This window comes from Myotis brandtii, unplaced genomic scaffold (genome assembly GCF_000412655.1).
Source record: "Myotis brandtii unplaced genomic scaffold, ASM41265v1 scaffold105, whole genome shotgun sequence".
Classification (NCBI taxonomy): Eukaryota; Metazoa; Chordata; class Mammalia; order Chiroptera; family Vespertilionidae; genus Myotis; species Myotis brandtii.
In genome coordinates this window covers 2383786-2406156 of record NW_005353538.1, presented here as the reverse complement: position 1 = coordinate 2406156, position 22371 = coordinate 2383786, and the positions used below count along the sequence as shown (strand labels likewise).

Sequence of the window (22371 nt, the reverse complement as noted above, 5' to 3'; positions counted from 1 at the left end):
GTCCTCCTTGGTCTGGATGTGCAGCACGCCGCTGCGCACGCCGTCGCCCGCCTGCGTGAAGGCCAGCACCTGCACGCTGTAGTTGGTGAACTTCTCCAGGCCCCGCAGCTCCACGCGCTCCCGCGTGGTCGTGATGTTCTGCATCTCGCCCCACTCTGCCGAGCGAGAAAGGGCCTCTGCATGCGGCTCAGCCGGCCGCCAGGGCCCCGCTGCCACCCTCCGCCAGCTTCACGGGGCTCCGGCTTCCACTGCAGGGGGTGGTCTCTCGGGGGACCCTCTACCTCAAGGCCCACGGGGCCAGGTCTGGGGCACTTTCCAGGCCTCATCTCTCCCCAAGTGGCCCCACCAGGGGGAAGGGCAGATGCTGGCCTGGTCTCAGCCCAGCCGACCTTGCACCGAATCCAACTCCGTGCTCTCCCTTTACAGCACTCCCATCTCCCCGTCTCGCAAGTGACGTTTCCCGTTTCCCGGGCTGTCCAATCCTCTCCGGGTGAAGGACCGATCGGGGAGGCTCGGGGCTGGAGGGGAGCCTAGGCCAGGCGGGCAGTCCGCAGCCGTTCCTCCCTGCTGCCCGTGCCTGCCTGCCGGGGCTCTCAGATGTCCCCAGGCAGGGTGGCCACTTGGGGTGACTGGTGACAGGCTGCAGCTGGATGGACTGCTCCTGGGCCAGCCCCCTGACTCTCAACAGTGAGCCAGGCCGGGCCTTCCTCCCCTGCTCAGCAGGGAACCCTGGGGCCTCTGAAGAGAGCTCAGGGCCAGGGTCCCCGGGGAGGGCCAGGGTCTCAGAAGGAGGGAAAGAGCCAGGCTCCGGAGCTGACAGCCCCACTGGGTCCCCTGGGCTTGTAGAAAGACAGGCCCAGACACTGGCCGAGGACAGGCCGTGTCGAAGCCAAGCACCTGCAAACCATCCCCAGCCGCTGCCAGGGTCCAGAGGGCGAGGATGCCCAGCCCGAAAGGACTCGGGTCCGTTCAGGGGAACCTGGGAGGCCTGGGCAGCCGGACCCTCCTTTCCCCGGCGGTCAGACTCCAGGGCAGGCCTTCCAGGACGGAGCCAGAGGAAGACCAGGAAGCGGGCAGTGCAGCCCTCGCCCCAGGTGGCCTTGGGGATTAGAGAGTCCGTGGCCCCTCACCTGAGGGCTGAGCTGGGGAAGCCTGCAGGCTCGGACTAGAGAAGCAGGTCCTGGAAAGCGAGGGACGGCCTGCTCCCTGACTCGGCACAGCCGTGAGGCCGCCTCAGCGTAAGAAGTGGGGACACCTTGGGAGCTAACCCTGAGCTCCAGGCCCCTGAGTTTGGGAGGAGACAGTGGAGGGAGTGGGGGGTGGGGGGACAGACCTTCCTATTGGCAGCGTGTCTGTCGGAGCAGAATCCAGGCGGGGAAGGGGAGGGAGCTGCCCGGAGACTGGCCGTGAGGGAGGCCCAGGTCCTCCAGGAAGGAATGAGGCACCAGGGCCGGTGGCAGAAGGGTCAGCATTTGGGGAGCAAACTCACTGCAGCCCTCTGTGAGCCCGCAGAGCATCCCCAGAGTCAGGGACGCTGGTGCTCTGGGGCACGATGCAGACTTCCTGCTCACCGCCAGTCTGTGCCCCCCTTGTGTTTGTGGGGCCACACAAGCCCGTGTGGACCAGTGCGTCCAGGGGCAGGAAGGCACCCCAAGGCTGGGACACTGTCTTGGTTGTCCTGCCCCGGCTCACATGGGCTCTTGGCTAACCTTGTCCAGGTGCCGCCCAGCTCCTGGGCACACGCATGCTCACTGCCTGGGCAAGGGGCTCCTGTAGGTGCTCAGACCCGCCTCCTCCTCTTGCCCCTTCAGCCCCGGATGGGGAGGGCTTCCAGCTGGTGCTACTCTCGGGTACCCCCCTTCCCTGCACCCCCTCCTCCCCCAACCCCCCGGAAAGCAGTGCCTTCATTAAACTCTTTAATTGCCCCATCTAAGTGAGCCAACTGTCCCCCTGCTGGGACCCTAACAAATGACCAGAGGCCTCAAACCAACACATGAGATTAGAAAAGCAAATATGCCCCCATCACCCCTCCGGTCATTCCCAAACCACTGGCGTCTCCTCCCCACAACCTGCCACCTCCCCCACCCGCCAAAGGTGACCCTGGTGCCTGGCTGTGGCCCCAGATCATCGTGGGGAAGAGGGGGCTGCACTCCCCTTTGGCATCGGGGGGAAGATGCTCAGCTCTCACTGGGCATGAGCGCAGAGCCCACCCCGCCCCTCTCACCCCAAGACCCGGCCAGCGCTCCCGCAGACTCACCCCCGTCCATGTACAGTGACCAGAAGATGACCCGATAGCCTTTGAGGACGCCATTGAGAGTGCTTCGTGGGGGCTCCGACCAGGAGATGACAGCCACGTCAGAAGTGATGGACAAGGCCCGGACATTCTCGGGGGGCTGGCTGGGCACTGCACGGGCGAGGGGAGAACCGGAGGGCTGGTCAGGGAGGCAGAGCACACCCCCGGGGCCGGCTCCCCAGCCCGAGGAGCTTCAGGTGAGGGAGGGACCTCTTGACTCATGGAACCAAGTTTGGGCCAGGAAGTGAGCCACACCTCCTTCCCTGGAGAGTTGGGTAAATAGAGGTCTTTATGCACCCGGATCCTTGCTCTTTGGGGGCCATGTCCCTGGTTCTGGGTAAATGCCAGGGAAAGAAGGCGAGGAACTCTGGCATGAGCCCCCGGACTCAGCAGTGGGCACCGCGGCCCAGGGAGTCCACCTCTGCTGGACGGGCAGCCGAGGCTCTGCTGGCCCTGGAGAGTCTGCCTTGCCTCATGGCTGCCAGCTCGTCAGTGTCACCTGGCCAGGGCGCCTGAGCCAAGGCCTGGCCTAGAGACCTGTGTCCTCCTGCTAAGCTGAAGGAAGGAGGATTCAACTAGTCCTGGTGAGAGGGAAACGAGTTTCTATAGATGCCGCTGGGACCCCCGGACCATTGCGCCTCTGTCCCTGGCCCTGCACACGAACACACCCACGCGCCTTGGATGACTGAGGGTAAAACTCTCTCTGAGGCCAACGTAGGTGGTCCGCCCGCCTTCGACCCTCTCCCGTGAGAGCTGCCTGCGAGCGAACCTGAGATCCACTCCTGCGTTGCCCTGTGCCGCTCGCCCTCTGGGATGACAGAGCGTGGGGCCCCAGGCCCAGGCGCCACCTTGGCGATGAGACCGTGGCGGCACTCCCTGCTGGCCTCCGAGAGGCCGGAGGGCAAAGGGAGGGCCACGCCGCTTGGCTGTCCGTGGGAGGGAGGAGGCGCAGGCTGATGGAAGGTAATTAGATCCCGTTGCCCCACAAGAGGCAACTCTAATTTTTATGAGCATTTAAATGATAATACATCATCCTAACGACCCTCTTTGAGAATGATTATTGTTTCATATTACTTAGGTGTAAAAATATAAGCACCATGTAATTAGGGACCCAGTGTAATAAACTAATACAGATCGCCCGTTTGAACAAAATGAAGGTAATATAATTATGGGAAAGACACTATTGCTGGAGCAGGGGCCCTTGAATACCCCAGGAGGAGCGCTAATAGTGCCAGAACGATCGGGATCTGACAGGCTAACGAGGGCCTTAATTAAGTATGAAAAACTGCTGAGCAAATGCTGCCGGAACTTTCTTCCCTCTCCTCCTTTGTTTGGAAAACGACTCCACAGCCCAGTCTGATCTCTCCCTGTTGGGAAGCCCAGGCCCCCGACTCCCCAAAGCAAGGGAGGCGGTGCCCCGTGAGGCCGCAGGTGCGCCTGGCCTGGCTGATTCCTGCATGGGCCTGGGTGGACAGGAGCTTACTGTCTGGTCGGCAGGGCTCCGACACGCATCCTGCCTCCACATCAGTTGGTCCTGCATCCGGCTTTGCTCCGGAGCAAGAGGGTAACCAGCGGGTGCGGAGGAAAGAGTGCAGAGAGAGAGATGGGGGAGGGCCCGATGAGGGCGGAAGAGAACGTGGAAAAACATGGAGGGAGAGTGTGCAGGAAGGAGCTCAGACAGGCCACAGGACTAGCGGGCCGAGCTGATATCAGCAAGGGATGCAGAGAGCGCCAATGGACTGAGAAGCCTGGGTGCTCAGCAGACCAATCAGCTCTCAAGGAGCCGATGGGCATGGGGAGATGGAGGATCCGGGGAGCCTGTGTGGACCACAAGACCATGATGGGGCCAGCAGTGGGGGGAGGGCCCTGCGCCCTGTCTGGCAGCCCCGGCTCTGCCTGTGGCCGGGACCTGCACCCTCTAGGTCTGCCGGTGCCCTCACCGTCCTCCAGGGTGGTGGCGTTGATCTCGCTGGACGAGGGCCCCGTGCCGGCCCTGTTGAAGGCCTGGACCACCACCCCATACTGTGCGAACTTCTTGAGGTTGTCCAGGGTGTAGACCTCGCTGTCCCCGGTGGCCTTCATCTCCACGATGCTGTACTGCCCGCTGCTGCCAGGGCTGTTCTCCCTGTAGCCGATCTGGTAGCCCCGGATCACGCCGTTCTGTAGCTCCTTCTTGGGCGCCTGCGAGCACAGGGTGGGGGGAGGGGAGACAGAGACACAGTGACACTCTGAGATGACACTCTTAAAGCCAAAGCCAGACCATGTCACTCCTCTGCTCCCAACCCTTCCACGGACCCATGTCACTCAGAGTGAAAGCCTAAGTCCTTGCAAGGGCTACACAACCCCATGTGCTCTGACCCCATTACCTCTTGGACCTGCCTCCTCTCCCCTGTGCCTGCCTCACGCCAGCACTGGCATCACCTGACCTTCTATATAGTGTGCTGATGGCTTGGCTCTGTGTCCACATTAGAATGCAAGCACCAGGGGGATGGGGATGTTGTCTGTTTTGTCTCCTGCTGTTCTCAGTGTCTAGCATGGTGCCTGGCCTGCATTAGGCCCTCCACACACATTTGTTGAATGAATGAATGAATGGATGATGGATGAATGGTGAATGAGTGAATGAATGAATGAATGAATAAGGACATCGTTTGGCATGGGCTCAGGGGCCTGGGAGAAAGGGAACAGCAGACAAAAAGGAACCGGATGGAGAAGGAGGTGAGCAATGAGTCTGAATAAAACGGAGTCTGAAGATTCCACTGCACACCCAGCAGCTGGCTGTTCTAAAACACCGGCAAATAACAATTGTTAGTGAGGACGTAGAGGAGTTAGAGCCCCTGTGCACTGTGATGGGAATGTGAAATGGTGCAGCCTCCATGGGAAACAGCTTGGTGTTTCCTCAAACAGTTAAACTTAGAATTGCCATCAATCCGGCAATTCCATGTCGGGTAGGTACCCAAAGGATTGAACGCCGGGACTCAAACAGATGTCTGTGCACCCATGCTCATAGCAACAGCATTCTCAACAGCCAAGCGCTGGAAGCAGCCCGCGCGTCCACCGACGGGGAACGGGTACGTAATGGTGTATCCACACAATGGAATATTAGCCTGGAAGGGAAGGCCTTCTGATACAGACCGCAACATGGGTGGATCTTGAAAATATTATGCTTAGTGAGCTGAGCCAAACACAAAGGACAAATCTTGTGTGAAAGTAGTTCTACGAGGTCCTGAGACTAGACAGTTCACAGACAGGAAGTGGAATAGAGGCTGTGAGGAGCGGGGGTGGGTGGGCAGGGAGGTACTGTTATGGGCACGGAGTCTCGCTTAGAAGACGGAAAAATTCTGCACATGAACAGTGGTGTTGGCTGCACAGCACTGTGAACATACTTAGTGCTGCTGAGCTACACACACAAACATGGTTAACAGGGGAAGTTGTATGCATATAAAATGGTTTACATATTATACAAGCGAAAGAAGTCCTGACTTTCTCGTGAGTCCAGCCCCTCTTGGAGCAGCAGTTTCCCTGGACCTCCTGGCCAAGGGCCAGCTGCAGATGGAGGGACAGGGATGGGCCAGGCCATGCGGGGGGAGGGGTGTCTTAGAGTGCTGGCTGGTGGGCAGGAGTAAAGGCCTGATCCCAGCAAAATGGAGAAAACTCCACTGGCATCAGTCTGGGGAGTGGAAAAACGTATTCTCACCCCAAGCTTGAACCCTGACACACACACACACACACACACACACACACACACACACACACGGTCCCAGTATATCTCCTCATACCCAGAACCATGAACACACACATCCAGACCCTGCGATACAAACACCCACACCTGTGGCAGGCCAGATGCATTTAGACCCACAGAGAATCTGATGGAAAGGAGAGGACCCGCCCTCTACCAGCTGAGGGGCAGTTACAGAATTTACCAGGCGACCGGAGAACACAGAGGAATGAGTACTTGGACATACAGGAAAAACCCATTTATTCTCAGATGTTTCACATGTACCAGTACGGTGACTCAGGGGAGACTGTTTCTCTCCAAATCCTGAGCCCCCCAATATGGAGGAAGCTCTCCCTTTATACCCTTTGGTTTCTTTGTCCCCCAAATATGGATGAGACTGCCGGACCTTTCACAGGCTTTGCAAAAAGCCCCATGTGTTGGGATGGGGGCTGTGAGACCACACCTAAAGGCCTGGCCTGGCGCCAGCACTGATAACCCCCTCGGGGGCGTGTGTTGTTCATGGTTTCGGGCCTCTGTAAAATGGGAGGAGGACTTAGGTAAACGGTCTTGCAAGACCAGATTGTGGAGAAAGGGGCAGTGACTTAATTATAGGCTATTGAGAATGTGCATTGGGTTCCTGCACAGGTTCAGATTGCCAGCCCCCAGAAATGTCTTCTTTCCCCTCAGCAGCACCCTCCCCGGTGCGTATAGAAACAGCTTGAATCAGGGTTTTGAAGACAATGAGGTCACGTTAGAAGCCCAGCTTTCTATTGTGTGAAAAGCAGCGAGCTCAAAAACAATGCAGTAAAACCAGTTAGTGAAACAGCCTCATGGTTTTCTTAATTCAATGAATGTTTTAAATGAACTGCATTTTAAAGCTCACTGTTAACTCAACAAAATGAAGTTTTAAATTTAATATAATTGTTTTGAACTCATGAAATAGGTGTGTTCACAATACACACCTGTACACAGCACCATGCAACCTTCACTCACACCAATGTAGACTGGTAGAGGCCCCGGATAGGCATCCAGGCGTACCCTGCTACATACCTCCGCCTCCCTCCTCTCTTTCCTTCTCTCTCTTTCTCCTCCCACTCACCCCATCCCCCAAACAGGCACACTCAGGGTTTAAATCAATCTTAACAATATTTCTCTGAAGCATTAAGAAGTCAATAGGGCTGATTGCAAATTTATATCATAGAGCAGTGGTGATCCATCTCATGGAAAGAGTCTTAAAATGAAGTGACTTATCTTTCAAGTGAATCTTTATTTTTCAGTAATCTGTTTCTTGGTGTTAAAAAAATCCCCTGAAAAGTCAGCCCAAAATTTATTGATGGGCTGGCTCATTCTGAAGTTCTAACTTTCTAATCGATTTTATTTTTCATTATGGGACTTTGGAGAAGTAAATCTGATTCTAAATTTTTATCGACCTCCAGGTCAGAGCGCTGTAGCCAAACGTCCCGTGTCCGTGTGTTACATACTTGCCCATTCCTGCCCCGCCTCCCGGCTTCCTCAGGGCACTCCCAGAAGGTGGGTCCAGAGCCAGGAGGCAGAGGAGACCTGGGGATTAGACTCCGGGCCCCAGTTTCCGAGGAAAGCCCTGGAGCCCGATCTGCATCTGGAGGGGAACCATGGCTCCAGCCACCACATGGTGGGCTGGTCTCCAGGAACCCCCACTTTTGTCTTGGTCATTTCTTTCGGGAGGGAAGGGACCAGGCTCTGTTGCAGTGTGTGTGTGTGTGTGTCTCTGTGTGTGTCTGTGTATATGTGTGTGTGTGTCTCTGTGTGTGTGTCTGTGTGTGTGTGTGCCTGTACACCCGCACGCGCACACACAGTCTTTTTAGGGAAAACATTACTAGGCTCTTCTGAATCTCTTCCATGTGCCAGCTATTCTCATGCTGTTCACAGTGGAGGACACTGAGGCCTGGTAGGACCAAGCCCCTTGTCCCAGGCCTCGTTGTGAGAAGACAGGGGGTGGCGTCAACCTACCGCCCAGCTCTGGTCACAGGGCTGAGAGAGGGCGAGGCTCCGTCCTGCCATCGCCATCACCCACAGCCCTGCCCCCGAGCTTCGCACAAAATGAAACCCACTCCTGACTTTTTACAACATGTGGGCTTTGGAGGACAGTCCAGTGTGGTGGAAAGCCACCTTCCCTCCCTGGCGCTGCCAAGTTCTTCATGCCATGCACAGGCCTCCACCGGAGAGCCAGGGCGGAGAGGGAAGTGGGGATTGGTGGGGACTTGCTCCTGTGGCCTCTCTGCTCTTCCTTCCAGTCTCCCTGGGTTTACCAGTAAACGGGCATGGGTAAGCCCTGGCCGGTGTGCTCAGTGGACAGAGCGTCGGCCTGTGGACTGAAGGGTCCCAGGTTGGATTCTGGTACCTCAGTTGCAGGTTCGCGGCCCTGGTCAGGGTGCATGAAGGCAACCAATCGATGTGTCTCTCTCACATCGATGTTTCTCTCTCCCTGTCTCTCCCTCTCCTTTCCACTCTCTTTTTTAAAAAATCAATGGAAAAATATCCTTGGGTGAGGATTAACAAAACAGACAATCAGACAGCCAGTATGGGCATGGTCAGAGGCCACCACCAGCCCGCCTGCTGGCCTTCCCTCCCGGACTGCGGGGAGGAGGCCAGGAGGCATTCCAGGGAGATACCTCCAACTCCACTTACCTTCCAGGTCACTTGGATGCTCTGTGAGGTCACGGGCTGCAAGGTGACGTCCACGGGGGGCCCATCAGGGGCTGGCGGGGAGGAAGAAGAGCGATGTTACGAGTCAAGTCCCCGAGGAAGAGTCCTGTGCTCCCATTCCTGTCCCCTGAGCTGGAGGACTGCTGGGCAGGAGGGACACGCTCACTGACAAGAGCAGACGGCCTGCCTGTGAGCCCCCTGAAACCATCTCGGGCTTATGTTTCCTCCTATTCTCTGTACTTTCTCATGTTTGATAGTACAAAGTGTGGGCAAGGGTGTGTCGTGGCAAGAACTCATACTCGTATGCACGTCTGATGACTCTCTAATCCTACAGCTGCTCGTGTCCCCGAGAGAAATGCACGAACCGTGTACAAGCACCCAAGTGCTCACATTCCAACTGTAAACTGCAGATGCCCAGCTGCAGGGCAATGGACAGACGGACTGGATACAGCCCTCAGGTGGGATACCGCAGAGCACTGAGAAGGCCCGCATGCTACGGCTGTACTAAAAACAGGACGCTCTACACACATTTACCAAAACAAGGAAGCAAAAAGAATATATAGACTACGACTTCATGAACACATGCTATTGGAAAATAGGCAAAACTAAACTATATAGTGTATGTGTACAGACATTGTGGTGACAATAGAGGAAAGAAAAGCAAGGAAGTTAAGACACTGGTTGCCTCAGCAGGAGGGATGGAGTTATGGCTGGGAAGGGGCATGGAGAGAAGCTCTGGCGTGCTGGTAATGATAACGCGTATTGGCTATCTTAGTTCTTTGTAAAACTGCACACATCTATATCTCTATCTCTATCTCTATCTCTATCTCTATCTCTATCTATTATATATTTTTCTCTCTATCTCTATCATCTCCTTCTCTTTGGTCTCTCTCTATATCATCTCTATCTCTATCATCTCTATCTCTATCTGGTATCTCTCTCTCTATCTCTATCTCTATCTCTCTATCTATCTCTATCTCTATCTCTATCTCTATCTCTATCTCTATCTCTATCTCTATCTCTATCTCTATCTCTTATCTCTATGAGAGAATATATAGCAACAGAGATCTTGTTTAAAATTTCAGGAAAACCCCATGACAAAGGTCACGGAAAATAATTCAGGGCACTAGTACCCCACCCTTTGCAGATCTAGCACATCTGTCCTTCCCATACAGGCTGGGGCTGGGGAACAGGACAGAACCATGGACAGCTCCCAGAAGCCGGCGTGGAGCACCCCACCTGGAACAGGCCAAGCAGATGAACAGGCCAAGCAGATGAACGGGCGGACGTAAACAAATACCTTGGGATCTCCCTCCCCTCTTCCCTCTTCTAACTGCCAGCCCGCTGCCCGTGGACAGGGTGGGTGAGGGCCCCGGGAGTCCCTGACCCCAAGGCCAGGGCACCGGGCAGGGTGAGGGGCTCACCGGCCTCCTCGGTGCTGACGGTGAGCCCTTTGCTGGGCTCGCTGCGGCCGATCTTGTTGAAGGAGTACATGCGGATGCTGTACACCGACGCCGGGTGCAGGTCCACGATGTTGGCCTGGTTGATGGTGGGGGAGATGTTGCGCGTGGACTGCTTGAAGTCCCAGGAGTCTGCGGAGAGGATGCTCGTTTCCAACCACAGCCAGGCAGACGCCAGAGCCCCTCCCAGCCTCGAGCATCAACACACTGTCTGGAGTGTGATGCCCAGGAGGGGTCCGGCTCCCAGAGACTGCAGCGAGAGGGCACAGCCGCACCTTTACGAGAGGGAGGGTCTGCTGAATGAAGCTCGAGAGACCCGGGAGCGCCCGAGCATGCGAGCAGCAATGCACGGATGGAGGCCGAGACCCAGCTCTGCTCGGGCCTGGGCTGGCTTCCCCACTCAAACCTCAGACAGGGTCAGACGAGGCGCTGCCGGAGGTCCTCCCAGGACCACCCTTTGCTTGCTGTCTCCGAAGGCCTGAGTGGGCGGGGCCCTTCTTACTCGCCTCTCGCAGCTCACAGTGGCTTGTCTGAACTGGGAACACCCCATCGGCCAGTAGTCCCGATGCAGAGGGCACGGCCACGCATCCCCCTCCCCCCTCTGTGTGTGCCTCCCAACTTCCTTCCCGTGCGTACTCGTGTGGGTGGTGTTGGGTGTGACGGGTCTGGCGGGGGACAGACCTAGTGCCAGGGTGCCCCGTCCGACCTCACCTCTTCCTGCGCCAGCAGGAGAATGGCCTGGAGTCTCTAGGGTCAGGCCAGCGAGAGGACTGGCCTGTCCCTGATTTACCGGGGGCGCTGGCAGCCTGTGCCAGGGCGAACGTTCAGCAAAACCGCGGCGAGTGAAAAATACCAGATGACTGCCAGGGCCCCAGGGCAGTGTGCCTGCACCTCAAGAGGAAGGCAGTCACCTTTTTAAAAAAATATATTTTTATTGATTTCAGAGAGGAAGGGAGAGGGGGAGGGAGAGAAACATCAATGACGAGAGAGAAGCACTGATCGGCTGCCTCCTGCACGCCCCCTACTGGGGATCGAGACCAAAACCCCAGCATGTGCCCTGATCGGGAATCAAACTGTGACCTGGTTCATAGGTCGACGCTCAACCACGGAGCCACGCCGGCCGGGCTGCAGTCATTCCTTCAACGTGTTTTTGCTATGCACCTACTCGGGGGCTCCAGAGGAAAACGGGAAGGAGGTGCAGTTACAGCGATGCCCAAGTGAGGACCTACCACCCGGGGGTTCGTAACCGGATTCCTTTATTGGCACTTCACCTTGAAAAGCACAAAAGGCAAAGCACAAGAGAACAAGCTGACAGGGGGGCTCCAGCGTCGTCCCAGGCTGTCCCGACGCCGGCGTGCAGTCTAGTTTCCAGGCCTTTTAAACCCACAGGAGAGGCTCCTGAAAGTTCTCAGCAGAAAAGATTACATTGTGTTCACCACAGTTTCATCTCTCAGCCAGAAAAGAAGGCTAGCACTTTCTAGAACAAGTTTTAGAGGGTTATTTAGGCGAACACCTTCGAAAGCAGGAGAGCCATGCACCAGAAGAAACTGCTCTTCCAGATTCTGGTTCACTGAGGTCTTCATGTTTTCCAAAACACCCCTCAGCTGCAGGCTCAGCACCTGCGCGGGCATCGCCCAGCGCCCCCTCTGCAGCTTTGCATTTAATTCTTTGGTTTCGTGAGCCGAAGTCACGCGTGTCAGGCTGTGGATGCTCAGACACATTCTGGCCTTATCCTTCAACCGCCGCTCCCCCAGCAGGAGAGGCACTCTGAGGCTCGCAGGTTAAGGCAGAACTGCACGTGTGCAGGCTATGACCTGCTGTGGGCACCTCTTGGTTTGGGAGGGATGGGCCAGCGACATGGAGGCAGGTGCTTGCTCCTCTCTGTGGCATCCTGGGAGCCGGTGCCAGCTCACACGTCCTACTTGATCTGCCGTGTTGGTACGTGGGGAACTGACCATGAGTCAGTGTATTCACATTCGATGAGTGCAGGCGGAGGGGGAGACCCACACGATGTGTTTGAACACAACGGGGTAGGAAAACAAGTGCTAATATTTGCCAAGCACCTGCGATGTGCCAGGTGTGCACAGGGCAGTGTAAACATTCACCAGTTACTCCTCACCTTGCATGGACATCAACGCCATAAATCCACAGCACAGGGGACCCTCAGCGCCTCGCGGCTTATCGCCTGGCTTCCCCGGTGTGCCCCTCCATCTGGTCCCGTGGGCTCCCCAGTAAAACACCCTCTGGCTTTCCTCTCATCTCTTGGGTCATTTCTTTGCTGTCTGCTTTGCCGGTGCATCTCCCCTCCACTACCTCTAATGAACGGTCAGTTCTGACAGGGTCCATCCTCCACCCTCCTTCTCACACTCCCTATGCTTTACCTGCCCATGACTCCATGCCCTCCTGTACACGGTAACTCACGGATTTTCATCAGCCCGGATCTCTCCTCTGAATTCCAGACCCTGGAGCTCACACTCAACATGTCCAGGACAGAAGTCTTGACCATACACCCTGCAAACCCACCACCTTCCTGGATTCCCTGACTCATGTTGTGCCAGAAACTTAGGTGTTATTCTTTCTTTCTTTCTTCTTTCTTTCTTTCTTTCTTTCTTTCTTTCTTTCTTTCTTTCTTTCTTTCTTTCTCTCTCTCTCTCTCTCTCTCTCTCTCTCTCACTCTCTCTCTCTTTCTTTCTTTCTTTTTATACAGTTTTATTGATTTCAGAGAGGAAGGGAGAGGGAGAGAGAGAAACATTAATGATGAGAGAGAATCATTAATTGGCTGCCTCCTGCATGCCCCCTACTGGGGATCATATGCTTGCAACCTGGGCATGTGCCCTGGACCGGAATTGAACCCGGGACCCTTCAATCCACAGGCTGACGCTCTATCCACTGAGCCACACCAGCTAGGACTAAGGTGTTATTCTTTTTTTTTTTTAAATTTAGAATCCAACTTTAATGAAGATTATATTCATGCAAACTCCATCCACCACTACTTGACAGAGAACAATGCTCCAGGCTGCTCGCCGCCCTCTGTGGGCGGGAAGCTGGCTCTACCCTCGTCAGGGGAGGTGTCAGGCCAGCACCCTGGCTGGGACTTCTCACCCCCCGATGCTGACGGCTCTGCTCCCGTGTGTGCAGCTATGATCCAGAGGATGTCTGTGTTGAATACAGAAGTTGCCACGACACTGGTCACAAGCCACTGGCAGCATCTCTTTCTTCTTACACCCCTTTTTTGAGCACCGGAAGGTAAAAACCTTCTCCTTCTTCCCAGGACGGCATCTACAATCTCTATCCATGTGCTCACCAACCACCACATCCGGTATCTCTCCCTTCTTTACTGAGATTGGGTGGTTACAAAGCGGGCACACTGGGACCTGAACATCCTTCTTGTATGCAAAGGGACATTTATGTGCAGCGTAGGTGAAATGATCCTTACAGAAATCTTGCTCACATACATCACGTTTCAATGGAAGAAAATCTAGCTGCTTGCAGGTCTTTTCTGAACAATGCTTCCCCAAGTCAGGGAACTCCATTAGGAGAAAGTGTCCAGAACACAGAGGGCAGAGTGTAGCAGCACCTGGCTCTCACCGAAGGCCAGTGCAGCCGCGGAGGCGAGCCGGAGGTGGCGCAGCCGGGGAACTGGGTGGTCCTCTTCCGAGGCCCAAGGCCGAAAGGACGAGGAAAACTGGGCCCGAGAAGCGACCGCGGTCCGCCCGAGCCCGGGAGAGAGAGCGGCCTAAGGTGTTATTCTTGATGCTTCTCTTTCTCTCCCTGCCTACCAAGTCCTATAGCTTTTGTGTCCCACGTGGCTCTTGGATCTCTCCACTTCTTTCCATCTCCATCCCTACCCCAGGCCAAGCCACTGTCACCTCTCACTGGGACCAGGGAAATGACATCCAACTAGTTATCCTCCCAGTACCCACCGTGTGCCCCTCCCACCTGTTCTCCACACTGCAGCCAGCATCACTCTACAAGTATGATTGGCATCTCTTACCAGCCAAGCACTCTATCTTGGCATTGAGAATGGTTTTCCCAAAACAAATCTGCTACTACCACCCTCTTGCATAGAACTCTTCACTACATTTTCCTTGTCTTTAGGATAAATACAGTATTTATTTTTTAAAATATATTTTTTCATTTTAAAATTACAGTTGACATACAATATTATATTAGTTTCAGGTGTACAACCCCATGATTAGACATTTATAACTTATGAAGTAATCACCTGATAAATCTAGTACCCATTAGACACCATATATTTAGTTATTACAATGTTATTGATTCTATTCTTGTTTGGGAAGCTCTTTATTTTTCCTTCAATTTTAAGTGATAGCCTGGCTGGGTAAAGTAATCTTGGTTGTAGGTCCTTGCTTTTCATCACTTTATATATTTCACACCAATCTCTTCTGGTTTGAAATGTTGCTGTTGAGAAATCAGCTGGCAGTCTTGTGGGAGCTCCCTTGTAGGTAACAGCTTTTCTCTTTCTGCCTTTAAGATTCTCTCTTTGTCTTTAAGCTTTTGCATTTTAATTATGATGTGTCTTGGTGTGGGCCTCTTTAGGTTCATCTTGTTTAGAGTCTCTGTGCTTCCTGGACTTCACAAAGTTAGTAAAGTTTTCCACCATTATTTTTTTCAAATAGATTTAAAATTTCTTGTTTTCACCTTCTGACACCCCCATGATGTGAATGTTGGTACACTTGAAGTTGTCCCAGGAGCTCCTTACACTATTGATTTTTTTTTCTTTCACTATTGACATTTAAAAACAAATTTTTTTCTTTTTGCTCTTCTGATTGTGTGTTTTCTGCTTCCTTATCTTCCAAATTGCTGATTTGATTCTCAGCTTCATCTACTCTGCTGTTGATTCCCTGTAACATATTCTTCATTTTAGTTAATGTATATTTTTCATTTCTGACAGGTTCTTTTTTATGTTTTCTATCTCCATTTTTATCTTTCCTCCTGTTTGTTAAAGTTCTCACTAAGCTCCTCCACTCTTCTCCTAAGTTCATTGAGCATCCTTAAAACCAGTGCTCTGAACTCTACGCTGATAGATTGCTAATTTCCATTTTGTTCAGTTGTTTTCTGGAGTTTTGTTCTGTTCTTTCATTTGGGACATGTTTCTTTGTCTCCTCATTTTGGCAGCCTCCCTGTGTTTGTTTCTATGTATTAGGTAGAGCTGCTACATCTCCTGGGCTTGGTAGAGTGGCCTTGTGTAGTAGGTGTTCTAGAGGGTCCAGTGGCACAGCCTCCCTGGTCACCTGAGCTGGGTGCTCCAGGTGCGACCCCCGTGGGCTCTGTGCACCCTCCTGATGTAGTGGAGCCTTGATTGCTGTTGGCACATTAATGGGAGGGATTTACCCCAAGACTCATTGGCTGCAAGGATGAGCTGTGACCACTGTGGGGGATCAGCTGTGCAGGGGACAACCCCATGGGAGGAGAACTCTCTTCAGTTTGGGGCTCAGGTGCTTCCTGAGTCCACCCTTTGAGTGTGTCCCTTGTGGAGGTGGTTGGGTGGTGCTTCCGCATGGTCTGAAGCTGTCCGCTGAGTGCACTGGCTCTGGGGCCTTCTGGGAGGTGCAGACGAAGGTCAGCCACTGCCTGTGCCCTGTCCGGGGCCACCTGGCTTGAGATACAGAGAGATCTGCAGGTGGCTGTTACTTGTGCTGGACTTTGATGTGCCCAGGAGAGGCCAAACTGCGAACCAAGGCCTGCTGCCACTAGTGCCGGGCCTGGGCCCCTTGGCAGGTACAGGGTACACAGGAACCATATGTTGGTGTTTGAGAGATTTAGGAAGACAAGAAGCATGAGCCAAGATAGGCTGTTTGTATGGAAAAGCCACTGGAAAGGGCTTGGGTGGGCCTGCATGTTGGGTGGGCGGGGCCTCTGGGAATCACCAGGGCAGGTAAACAGTGTTAGCTAGGTTGATGGTGACTCAGATGTGGCACCCACCTGCTGGCTCTATGGGAGGCAGACTCAGAAAAGGAACAATGGCCTCTTCCAGCACTTCTGTCTGGGAGAAAGCTGCCCCTCCAGCTCTCGCCCTGATGCCAGACACTTCAGTTCTTCCCGTATGTCCCTGGTGCCTTTCAAGTTGCTGCTTCAGCGCTGGAGCTCAGAGGGAGTGAGCCAGAATAAGTCTGTGCCTGGGCCCTTTAAGAGGAACTGCCTGGGCACCAGCAGCCTCTGTGCCACTCAGCCACAATTCCCACTGGCTTTTACAGCCAGAAGTTATGGGGACTTCTCTTCCCAGCTCTGGAACCCTGGGCTGGGGGTCTGGTGTTGGCCTGGGACCCCTGGATCCTCAGAGTGACCTCTGCAGCTGAGATATTCTTCCTGTTTTTAACCAGCACTTGTGGGTGTGGACCCAGCCTCCTACCAGTCTCAATGTGGCTTCTTCTTTCTATCCTTAGTTGTAGGATTTCTGTTCAGCTAGGTTCCAGGTGGTTAGGAATGACGGTGGTTCTGTAGTTTAGTTGTATTTTTGATGTGGTTGCAGGAGGTTTCGATTCCTGCATTTACCTATGCCGCCATCTGGACTGGAAGCGCCAGACAAAATTTTTAACATGACCCAGGCCCTGCAATATCTGGCTTGGCCCCCACTTTTCAGCTTCATCTTCATCACTCTTCTCTGCACGCCCACAGCACTTAGAGCCCTTTTCATTGCCAGGTCTTTTCGGAGGGTCCACTGTGAGCCCAAGGAGATGCTGAGCTCCCTGAAGACAAGAGTCACGTCTGACACGTAGCAGCCCTCTCTCTCCACAACCCTTCCAGGCTAATGCCAACCCGGCCGGTGTGGGCACTTAAAGCCGTTGTTGGTTTGGGTCAGAGCCTCTTTTTTGTCCTTTACTTTGGCAGTAAACACCCCTGCTTTTCCCTCCCTTGCCTCGCTCAGCTGCCAATCATAGGAAGGTGGGGAGAGGGGACATCCCATGAGTGGCTCCCCATTTTTCTGCTGTTGCCAGTCCTTCCGCAGGTGGAGTTGACCTTGTGTTCCCAAATCATCTCTGATGTTGGCACAAAACAGCTCTCTCCCCACAACCCTTCCAGGCTAATGTGTCGAGTCAGATCTGGAGGCCTCAGGTTGATTTTCCAAACGCGATCACTGCCATCCGCTGACCCTGAGCAGCTGGGACCAGGGCCTGTTCTCCCTCCCTTTCCTCTTCAGCTCTCTCAGGGTACCGCGTGGGCCTTGGCCAATTCCGTCTCCTTTAATATTCCCTTTCATATGAGCCGGGCTTACCCAGATTAGCATATTTCATTAAGGGCTCTCTCTCCCTTTCTTCATCAAAGGGTTTATGATGCAAAATATTCTTCTTACAGAAGTAAGGCAGCGGCTGGGGAGATGCCAGTGCCTCCTGCTCTGCGGGCTGCTTACGGGAGGGGCACGGAGCTTTGGTTTGCAGGAGACACAGTCACTGTGGAGGAGCATCCCGGACAAGAGCCACATCTGGAGCACTGAGCGGCCTGCGCTTGGGAAACACGTCCATTCTGCGTCTCTGATCTCCTTGACCGCGTTCTGAGCCTGCGTGGCCATCTCTCCGCAGCTCCCAGAGGAGGTTCCTGGGCCTCAGCTGCTCACCGCCACCCAGCACCATCCCTCTCCCAGCCACACTCTAGCTCACATGGATGACACGTCACACAGGCCGGCTCACGCTGTGGTGGCCGATGGCCGGCGCCATGAGGCTGCCTGCCGGGCGTGGAGGCCGTCCTCAGAGAACCCGCCCCGGCTGCTTGCGTAGGGAACAGGGGCAAAGTGTGGCGCCTGCATTTGTAACTCTGCACAGTGTCCTCATGGTAGATTCATGAGGACGCTGCGGCCTGTCATTCAGCATCCACGTGTTGTTACTCAGCTGCCTGGGCAGGAGAGCCGGCGTGCGCGGGTGGCTTAGGAAGGGCGGGCTTGGGAACCTCCCTGGGAAGATTAGCATTAGGACCAGGCAGGAACCTGCAAAGGCACAGTTGGGGCAACGAAGGGGGTCGGGACAGGGGAAGGGAGAGTAGAGGCACCGGCCGGAGGCCGTGGAGGATTAGAATGTGCCAGGCTCCGTGCCAGGCACCACCACACCCACTTAACCCTTACGGCCCCCAGGGAGTGCATGCTGCTGTCTGCTTGATGGACAGAGAGATGTCCCCAGACAGTGGGTAGCTGCTGAAGGTCACCCGGCTCTGACCTTGGTCAGCCTGTTCTGCTCTGATGGTGGTCCTTGTTCCACTGTTCCACATGCAGGAAGAAGGTCTATGTAAACACGCACACACACACACACACACACACACACACACACACACACGCATCTCCCTCCTCCCTCTGCATCGTCCATCGGTTCCCTAGGAGACCTTCTCAGGTCCCATGTGATAGCCTGTGGTGCGTGATGCGGGATTGCGTGGCGCAGTGCGGTGGCCCTGGAAGCATGTGTGCGCATGTGTGTGCAGTGTGTGCCCTCACACCAGCTGCGCTGCATGCTCCCAGGGCAGCACTGTGTCTGCGATTCCTGTTTCTCTCCTACCACAGGGCGGTTACATGATCTGCGGAAGGTGAAGGCACTCAGTACACGCCACTGACTGACAGGCACAGGCCTTCCAGCCGGCAGGTCCCTGGGCTGTGAGTTAGAGGGGGAGGGACTTGCATTACTAAGGATTTCCCACCGCCTGTGCGAGGTGGTCTCAGCTCTCAGAGCTCTCCAGCTAGGCGGCCCGGGACACCACCTCCCCCGGAGCTCGCTGGGCTCCCGGCCTGACTCCAGGGGTCACCTGTGGCTCTCCCGCACTCCTTCTCCGAAAGGCGGGGCGGAGGCCGTGGGAGTGGGATGGTCTGGGGAGCCCCCCAGGCTGGGGGACTGGGCCAGGTGCGTCTCTGTGCTCTTGACCGGCTTTCTTTCTCTCCAGGTGCAAAGCCCCGGGGAAGGGAGAGTCTGAGGTGCTTTCATTGCCTCGCCCGCCACTCTGCCTCCCTGCCCGGCGCCCCAGCTCTGGGGTGGGCATGGCAAGTCCTCACACTGCAGGGAGCCGGAGGGGACGGTGAAGCCGCGGACAGGCTCTGGAGTGGCATCTTCCCTTCCCACCTCCTTGCTGCCGTCCAGACGTGTGATGTTCTCAGCTTTGCTCGGCCAAGCGCTGCCCCAGGAAAGGTTCCCACACATTACCGAGTGGCCGGCGGAGGGGAGCAGGCGGCATGGGAGGCGAGGGCAGGGAGGCTGGTGCACAGAGCAGTGGGCGGGGTGGGGGGCGCCAGCCCTGGCACCCACTGCCCACCCCAGCTGTGAGGGCAGACAGGGCGGCCGGACAGCCTGCACCGCCACCCAGAGACGTGGACCTCAGGTACACCCGTCCCTTCCTGCCTGGCTTCTGGGCCTCAGAGAGTCCTGAGGAGTGAGCTGGGCACAGTGGCTCCACCCCATGTCCCCACAAAGGGCCTGCTGCTCGTCACCTCCTAAACCCTCCCTTCCCACGGCGCCTGCTGCTCCAGCCCTCCTGGGAGCCAGCCGTTGCCAGGCTCTCGGTGACCCTCCCCAGCGAAGGAAAGGCTCAGCCGGAGTGCCGGCCCCAGAGCACGGCTGGTCTTCTGGCCCAGGAAGTGGCTCTGCGACCCCTTGACCCCTGGGCTGGAAGGCCACTCCCCGCATGGCGTGTAGGCCCTGCCCTCCCTCTCCCTGAATCCAGGCCCCTCACCTCCCTAGCTTCCAGACCCAGCTCAATGCGGCCTTTGCAGGATCGGGGAGATGCTTCTCTGACCCCCAGGGGCAGCCCCCCTCGGCACCCCCTCCTGCACGCAGGACGAACTTGGGTGCAGGCTGCCACCTGGCTTTTCTCCCGAGCGAGACCGTCAGCTTCGCCTGTAGAAACCGCATCAAACACGGCCCCAGTGCCCTGGACAGAGGGGCTTCTCCACGTGAATTCTCAGCTCAGAGCCGCGCCTCTGTGTCTCCCTCCCACTCACACAGCCGCGTGGAGCACCTGCCTGGGGCGCTGTGCTGGGTGCGGGAGCACGGCGGGGCCAGGGCTGGGGCAGCCCACGAGCGCGCTCCGTGCTAAGGAAGGCAGGAGGGGGCTGGAAAGCTTTGGGGGGAAAACGAAATCTTGGACCTCGTCTAAGACCCACGAGATGAGGCGGCTGGCAGGGACCCATACTGTTTTGTGTTTAAACGATTTGAAAAGCGTGCACAGCTACGGGAGCGAATCCCTAAGGCACAAGAGGGTCCGGAACGAGAAGCTGTTTTCCTCTCGCTCCTGCCCAGGGGCCACCCAGGGCCCTCACAGGTCAGACCCGCCTTCCCTCCCCCGTTGCCCATCCATCAGGTGCCACCCTGACAGAGTCACACAGATGTGAGCACAAACGCCTGCGCCTCACCCTTGGCGTGGTTCACGTTCCAGGCCTCTTGTCCCTCTGGGACCCCTCTCCCCGACCATGCACCCCCCCCGCCTGTTTCCCAGAGACCCAGGGCCACTGTCCACTCGCCCACAGGGTCACCGTGGTGGGCAGCCTCGCAGGAGCTGGCTGCGCCCTAGGGGAGGGCCCTGGGAGGGTTCCTCTTCCAGGGACTCCCACCCACCAACGACCCAACCCATTCTCAGCAAGGAACAGCCGTCCAACTCCCTCCCAGTCACCGCATCGTCCCAAACCAGGACGGCTGGTCACCTGCCAGCCACCGTGTCTGACCCACAGCCACAGCCCAGGCCCAGGTGACCCGCCAGCTGCCGTGTCTGACCCACAGATAACCACAGCCCCTGGCCCAGGTGGCCTGCCAGCCGTGGTGTCTCCGACCCACAGATAGCCCCAGGCCCAGACCCAGGGCCTTTGAATTGCTTTAAATCCAACCACTCTGTGGGCTTCCAGGGGCAGCACTGGGACCCCTCCCATCGGCTGTGGACCCTCCGTCTGCTTCCTGGGTTCCCAGTCCCACCAGTGTCCCTCCCCTTGGAAGCCACAGGGGCTGTGCACTGGTGCGTCCTGGCGTGAGGCCCTGGCGCTGTCCCGGGGGCCCTGGCAGCTCAGCACATGTACCTGACTTGTTCTTGTACTCGATGTCGAAGCCCGTGATGATGCTGTTTCCATCGAACCGCTGGGTCCAGCGCAGGTTCATGCTCCGGGCCTTCACCTCCCGGATCTCCAGCTCTGGGGGGTCGGGGGGCTCTGGGCGTGGTGGGGAGGGGGCAGAAGTGAGGATGGCAGCAGAGAGCTTGGCCTCCTGTCCATCCCAGGGACGCCCGGGGTTCTGCTGACCCCTGGGGGTTAGTGTGACCTGTAGTCTACCCTGGAGTGTGGGCCAGGTGAGGCAGGGAGAGCTTGGCACACGGTTCGGCAGGGGGATCCCCACTTCCTTTCCTGGGAGAGGGCAGCCCCTTTGTAGGGACTCCTCAGAGCTGATGGCCTGTGTGTCCCCCACGCAGAATTCCCAGCTGTTTCCAGCCTGACTCCCTTCCCGCGGCCTCCAGGCCCTGCCCTTCTGCAAACCTGGCGCTGGAAGTGCACCTGGGGAGCCCTTAGCGTCCACTCCGGGCAGGAGGGAGGGTGGGCAGGCCTCCTCAGGGCCATTTCCTGTCATCCTCTTCCGCCATGTGGGTGGGCACTGCCCCTGCTGCACCGCCCTGTGGGGTGGGCACTGTCCCTGTTGCACCGCCCTGTGGGGTGGGCACTGCCCCTGCTGCACCGCCCTGTGGGGTGGGCACTGTCCCTGTTGCACCGCCCTGTAGGGTGGCCACTGCCCCTGTTGCACCGCCCTGTGGGGTGGGCACTGCCCCTGCTGCACCGCCGCATGGGGGCGGCACTGCCCCTGCTCTTGAAGTGGAGTCAGCACAGGCACCCAGTCCCTGGGAAGGGCAGGGGATGTGGGGCAGGCGAGGCTACCTTGCACCGTGAGCTGGATCAGGCCCCGGTCCTCCCCGTAGGAGTTGATGGCGTGGCAGCTGAAGAACACCGAGTCCCCACGGTCCGCGGGCTTGAGCTGGGGCAGCAGAGGCAGGAGGAGGGAGAGGGAGGGAAGGGCCTGGTGAAGAGCTGGTCTCCGCAGAGGCTCAGGGCAGTGAGGTCAGCGTGGCCTCTTCTGGGAGGGCGCCCTCTGCGGTTTTGCCAGGGCTCCTATTCCCAGACAGTCCCAAGGATGGATGTGGAGGGAGGGCGGAGGGTCCAGGGGTCCAGGAGGGAGGAAGAGCCCAGGGGTCCAGGACGGAGGGTCCAGGACGGAGGGTCCAGGGCCCAGGAGGGAGGGAGGGAGGGCCCAGGGCTC

At 56.5% G+C, this 22371-nt stretch overlaps 1 protein-coding gene and 1 pseudogene across 1 annotated transcript in view; both read right to left on the bottom strand.

Moving 5' to 3' along the window:
* Positions 1–22371, bottom strand: part of DSCAML1 (Down syndrome cell adhesion molecule like 1) — a 313708-nt gene that overhangs the window by 29825 nt on the left and 261512 nt on the right. The window contains exons 14-20 of the mRNA XM_014540006.1: positions 21993–22089; positions 21150–21278; positions 10118–10285; positions 8676–8746; positions 4234–4474; positions 2258–2404; positions 1–155 (exon numbers count right to left, since the gene is read on the bottom strand). Of these exons, the coding sequence (XP_014395492.1) occupies positions 1–155; positions 2258–2404; positions 4234–4474; positions 8676–8746; positions 10118–10285; positions 21150–21278; positions 21993–22089 (1008 nt within the window). The remainder of the gene's footprint in view (positions 156–2257; positions 2405–4233; positions 4475–8675; positions 8747–10117; positions 10286–21149; positions 21279–21992; positions 22090–22371) is intronic.
* On the bottom strand, positions 13090–13928 carry LOC102246265 (annotated as a pseudogene).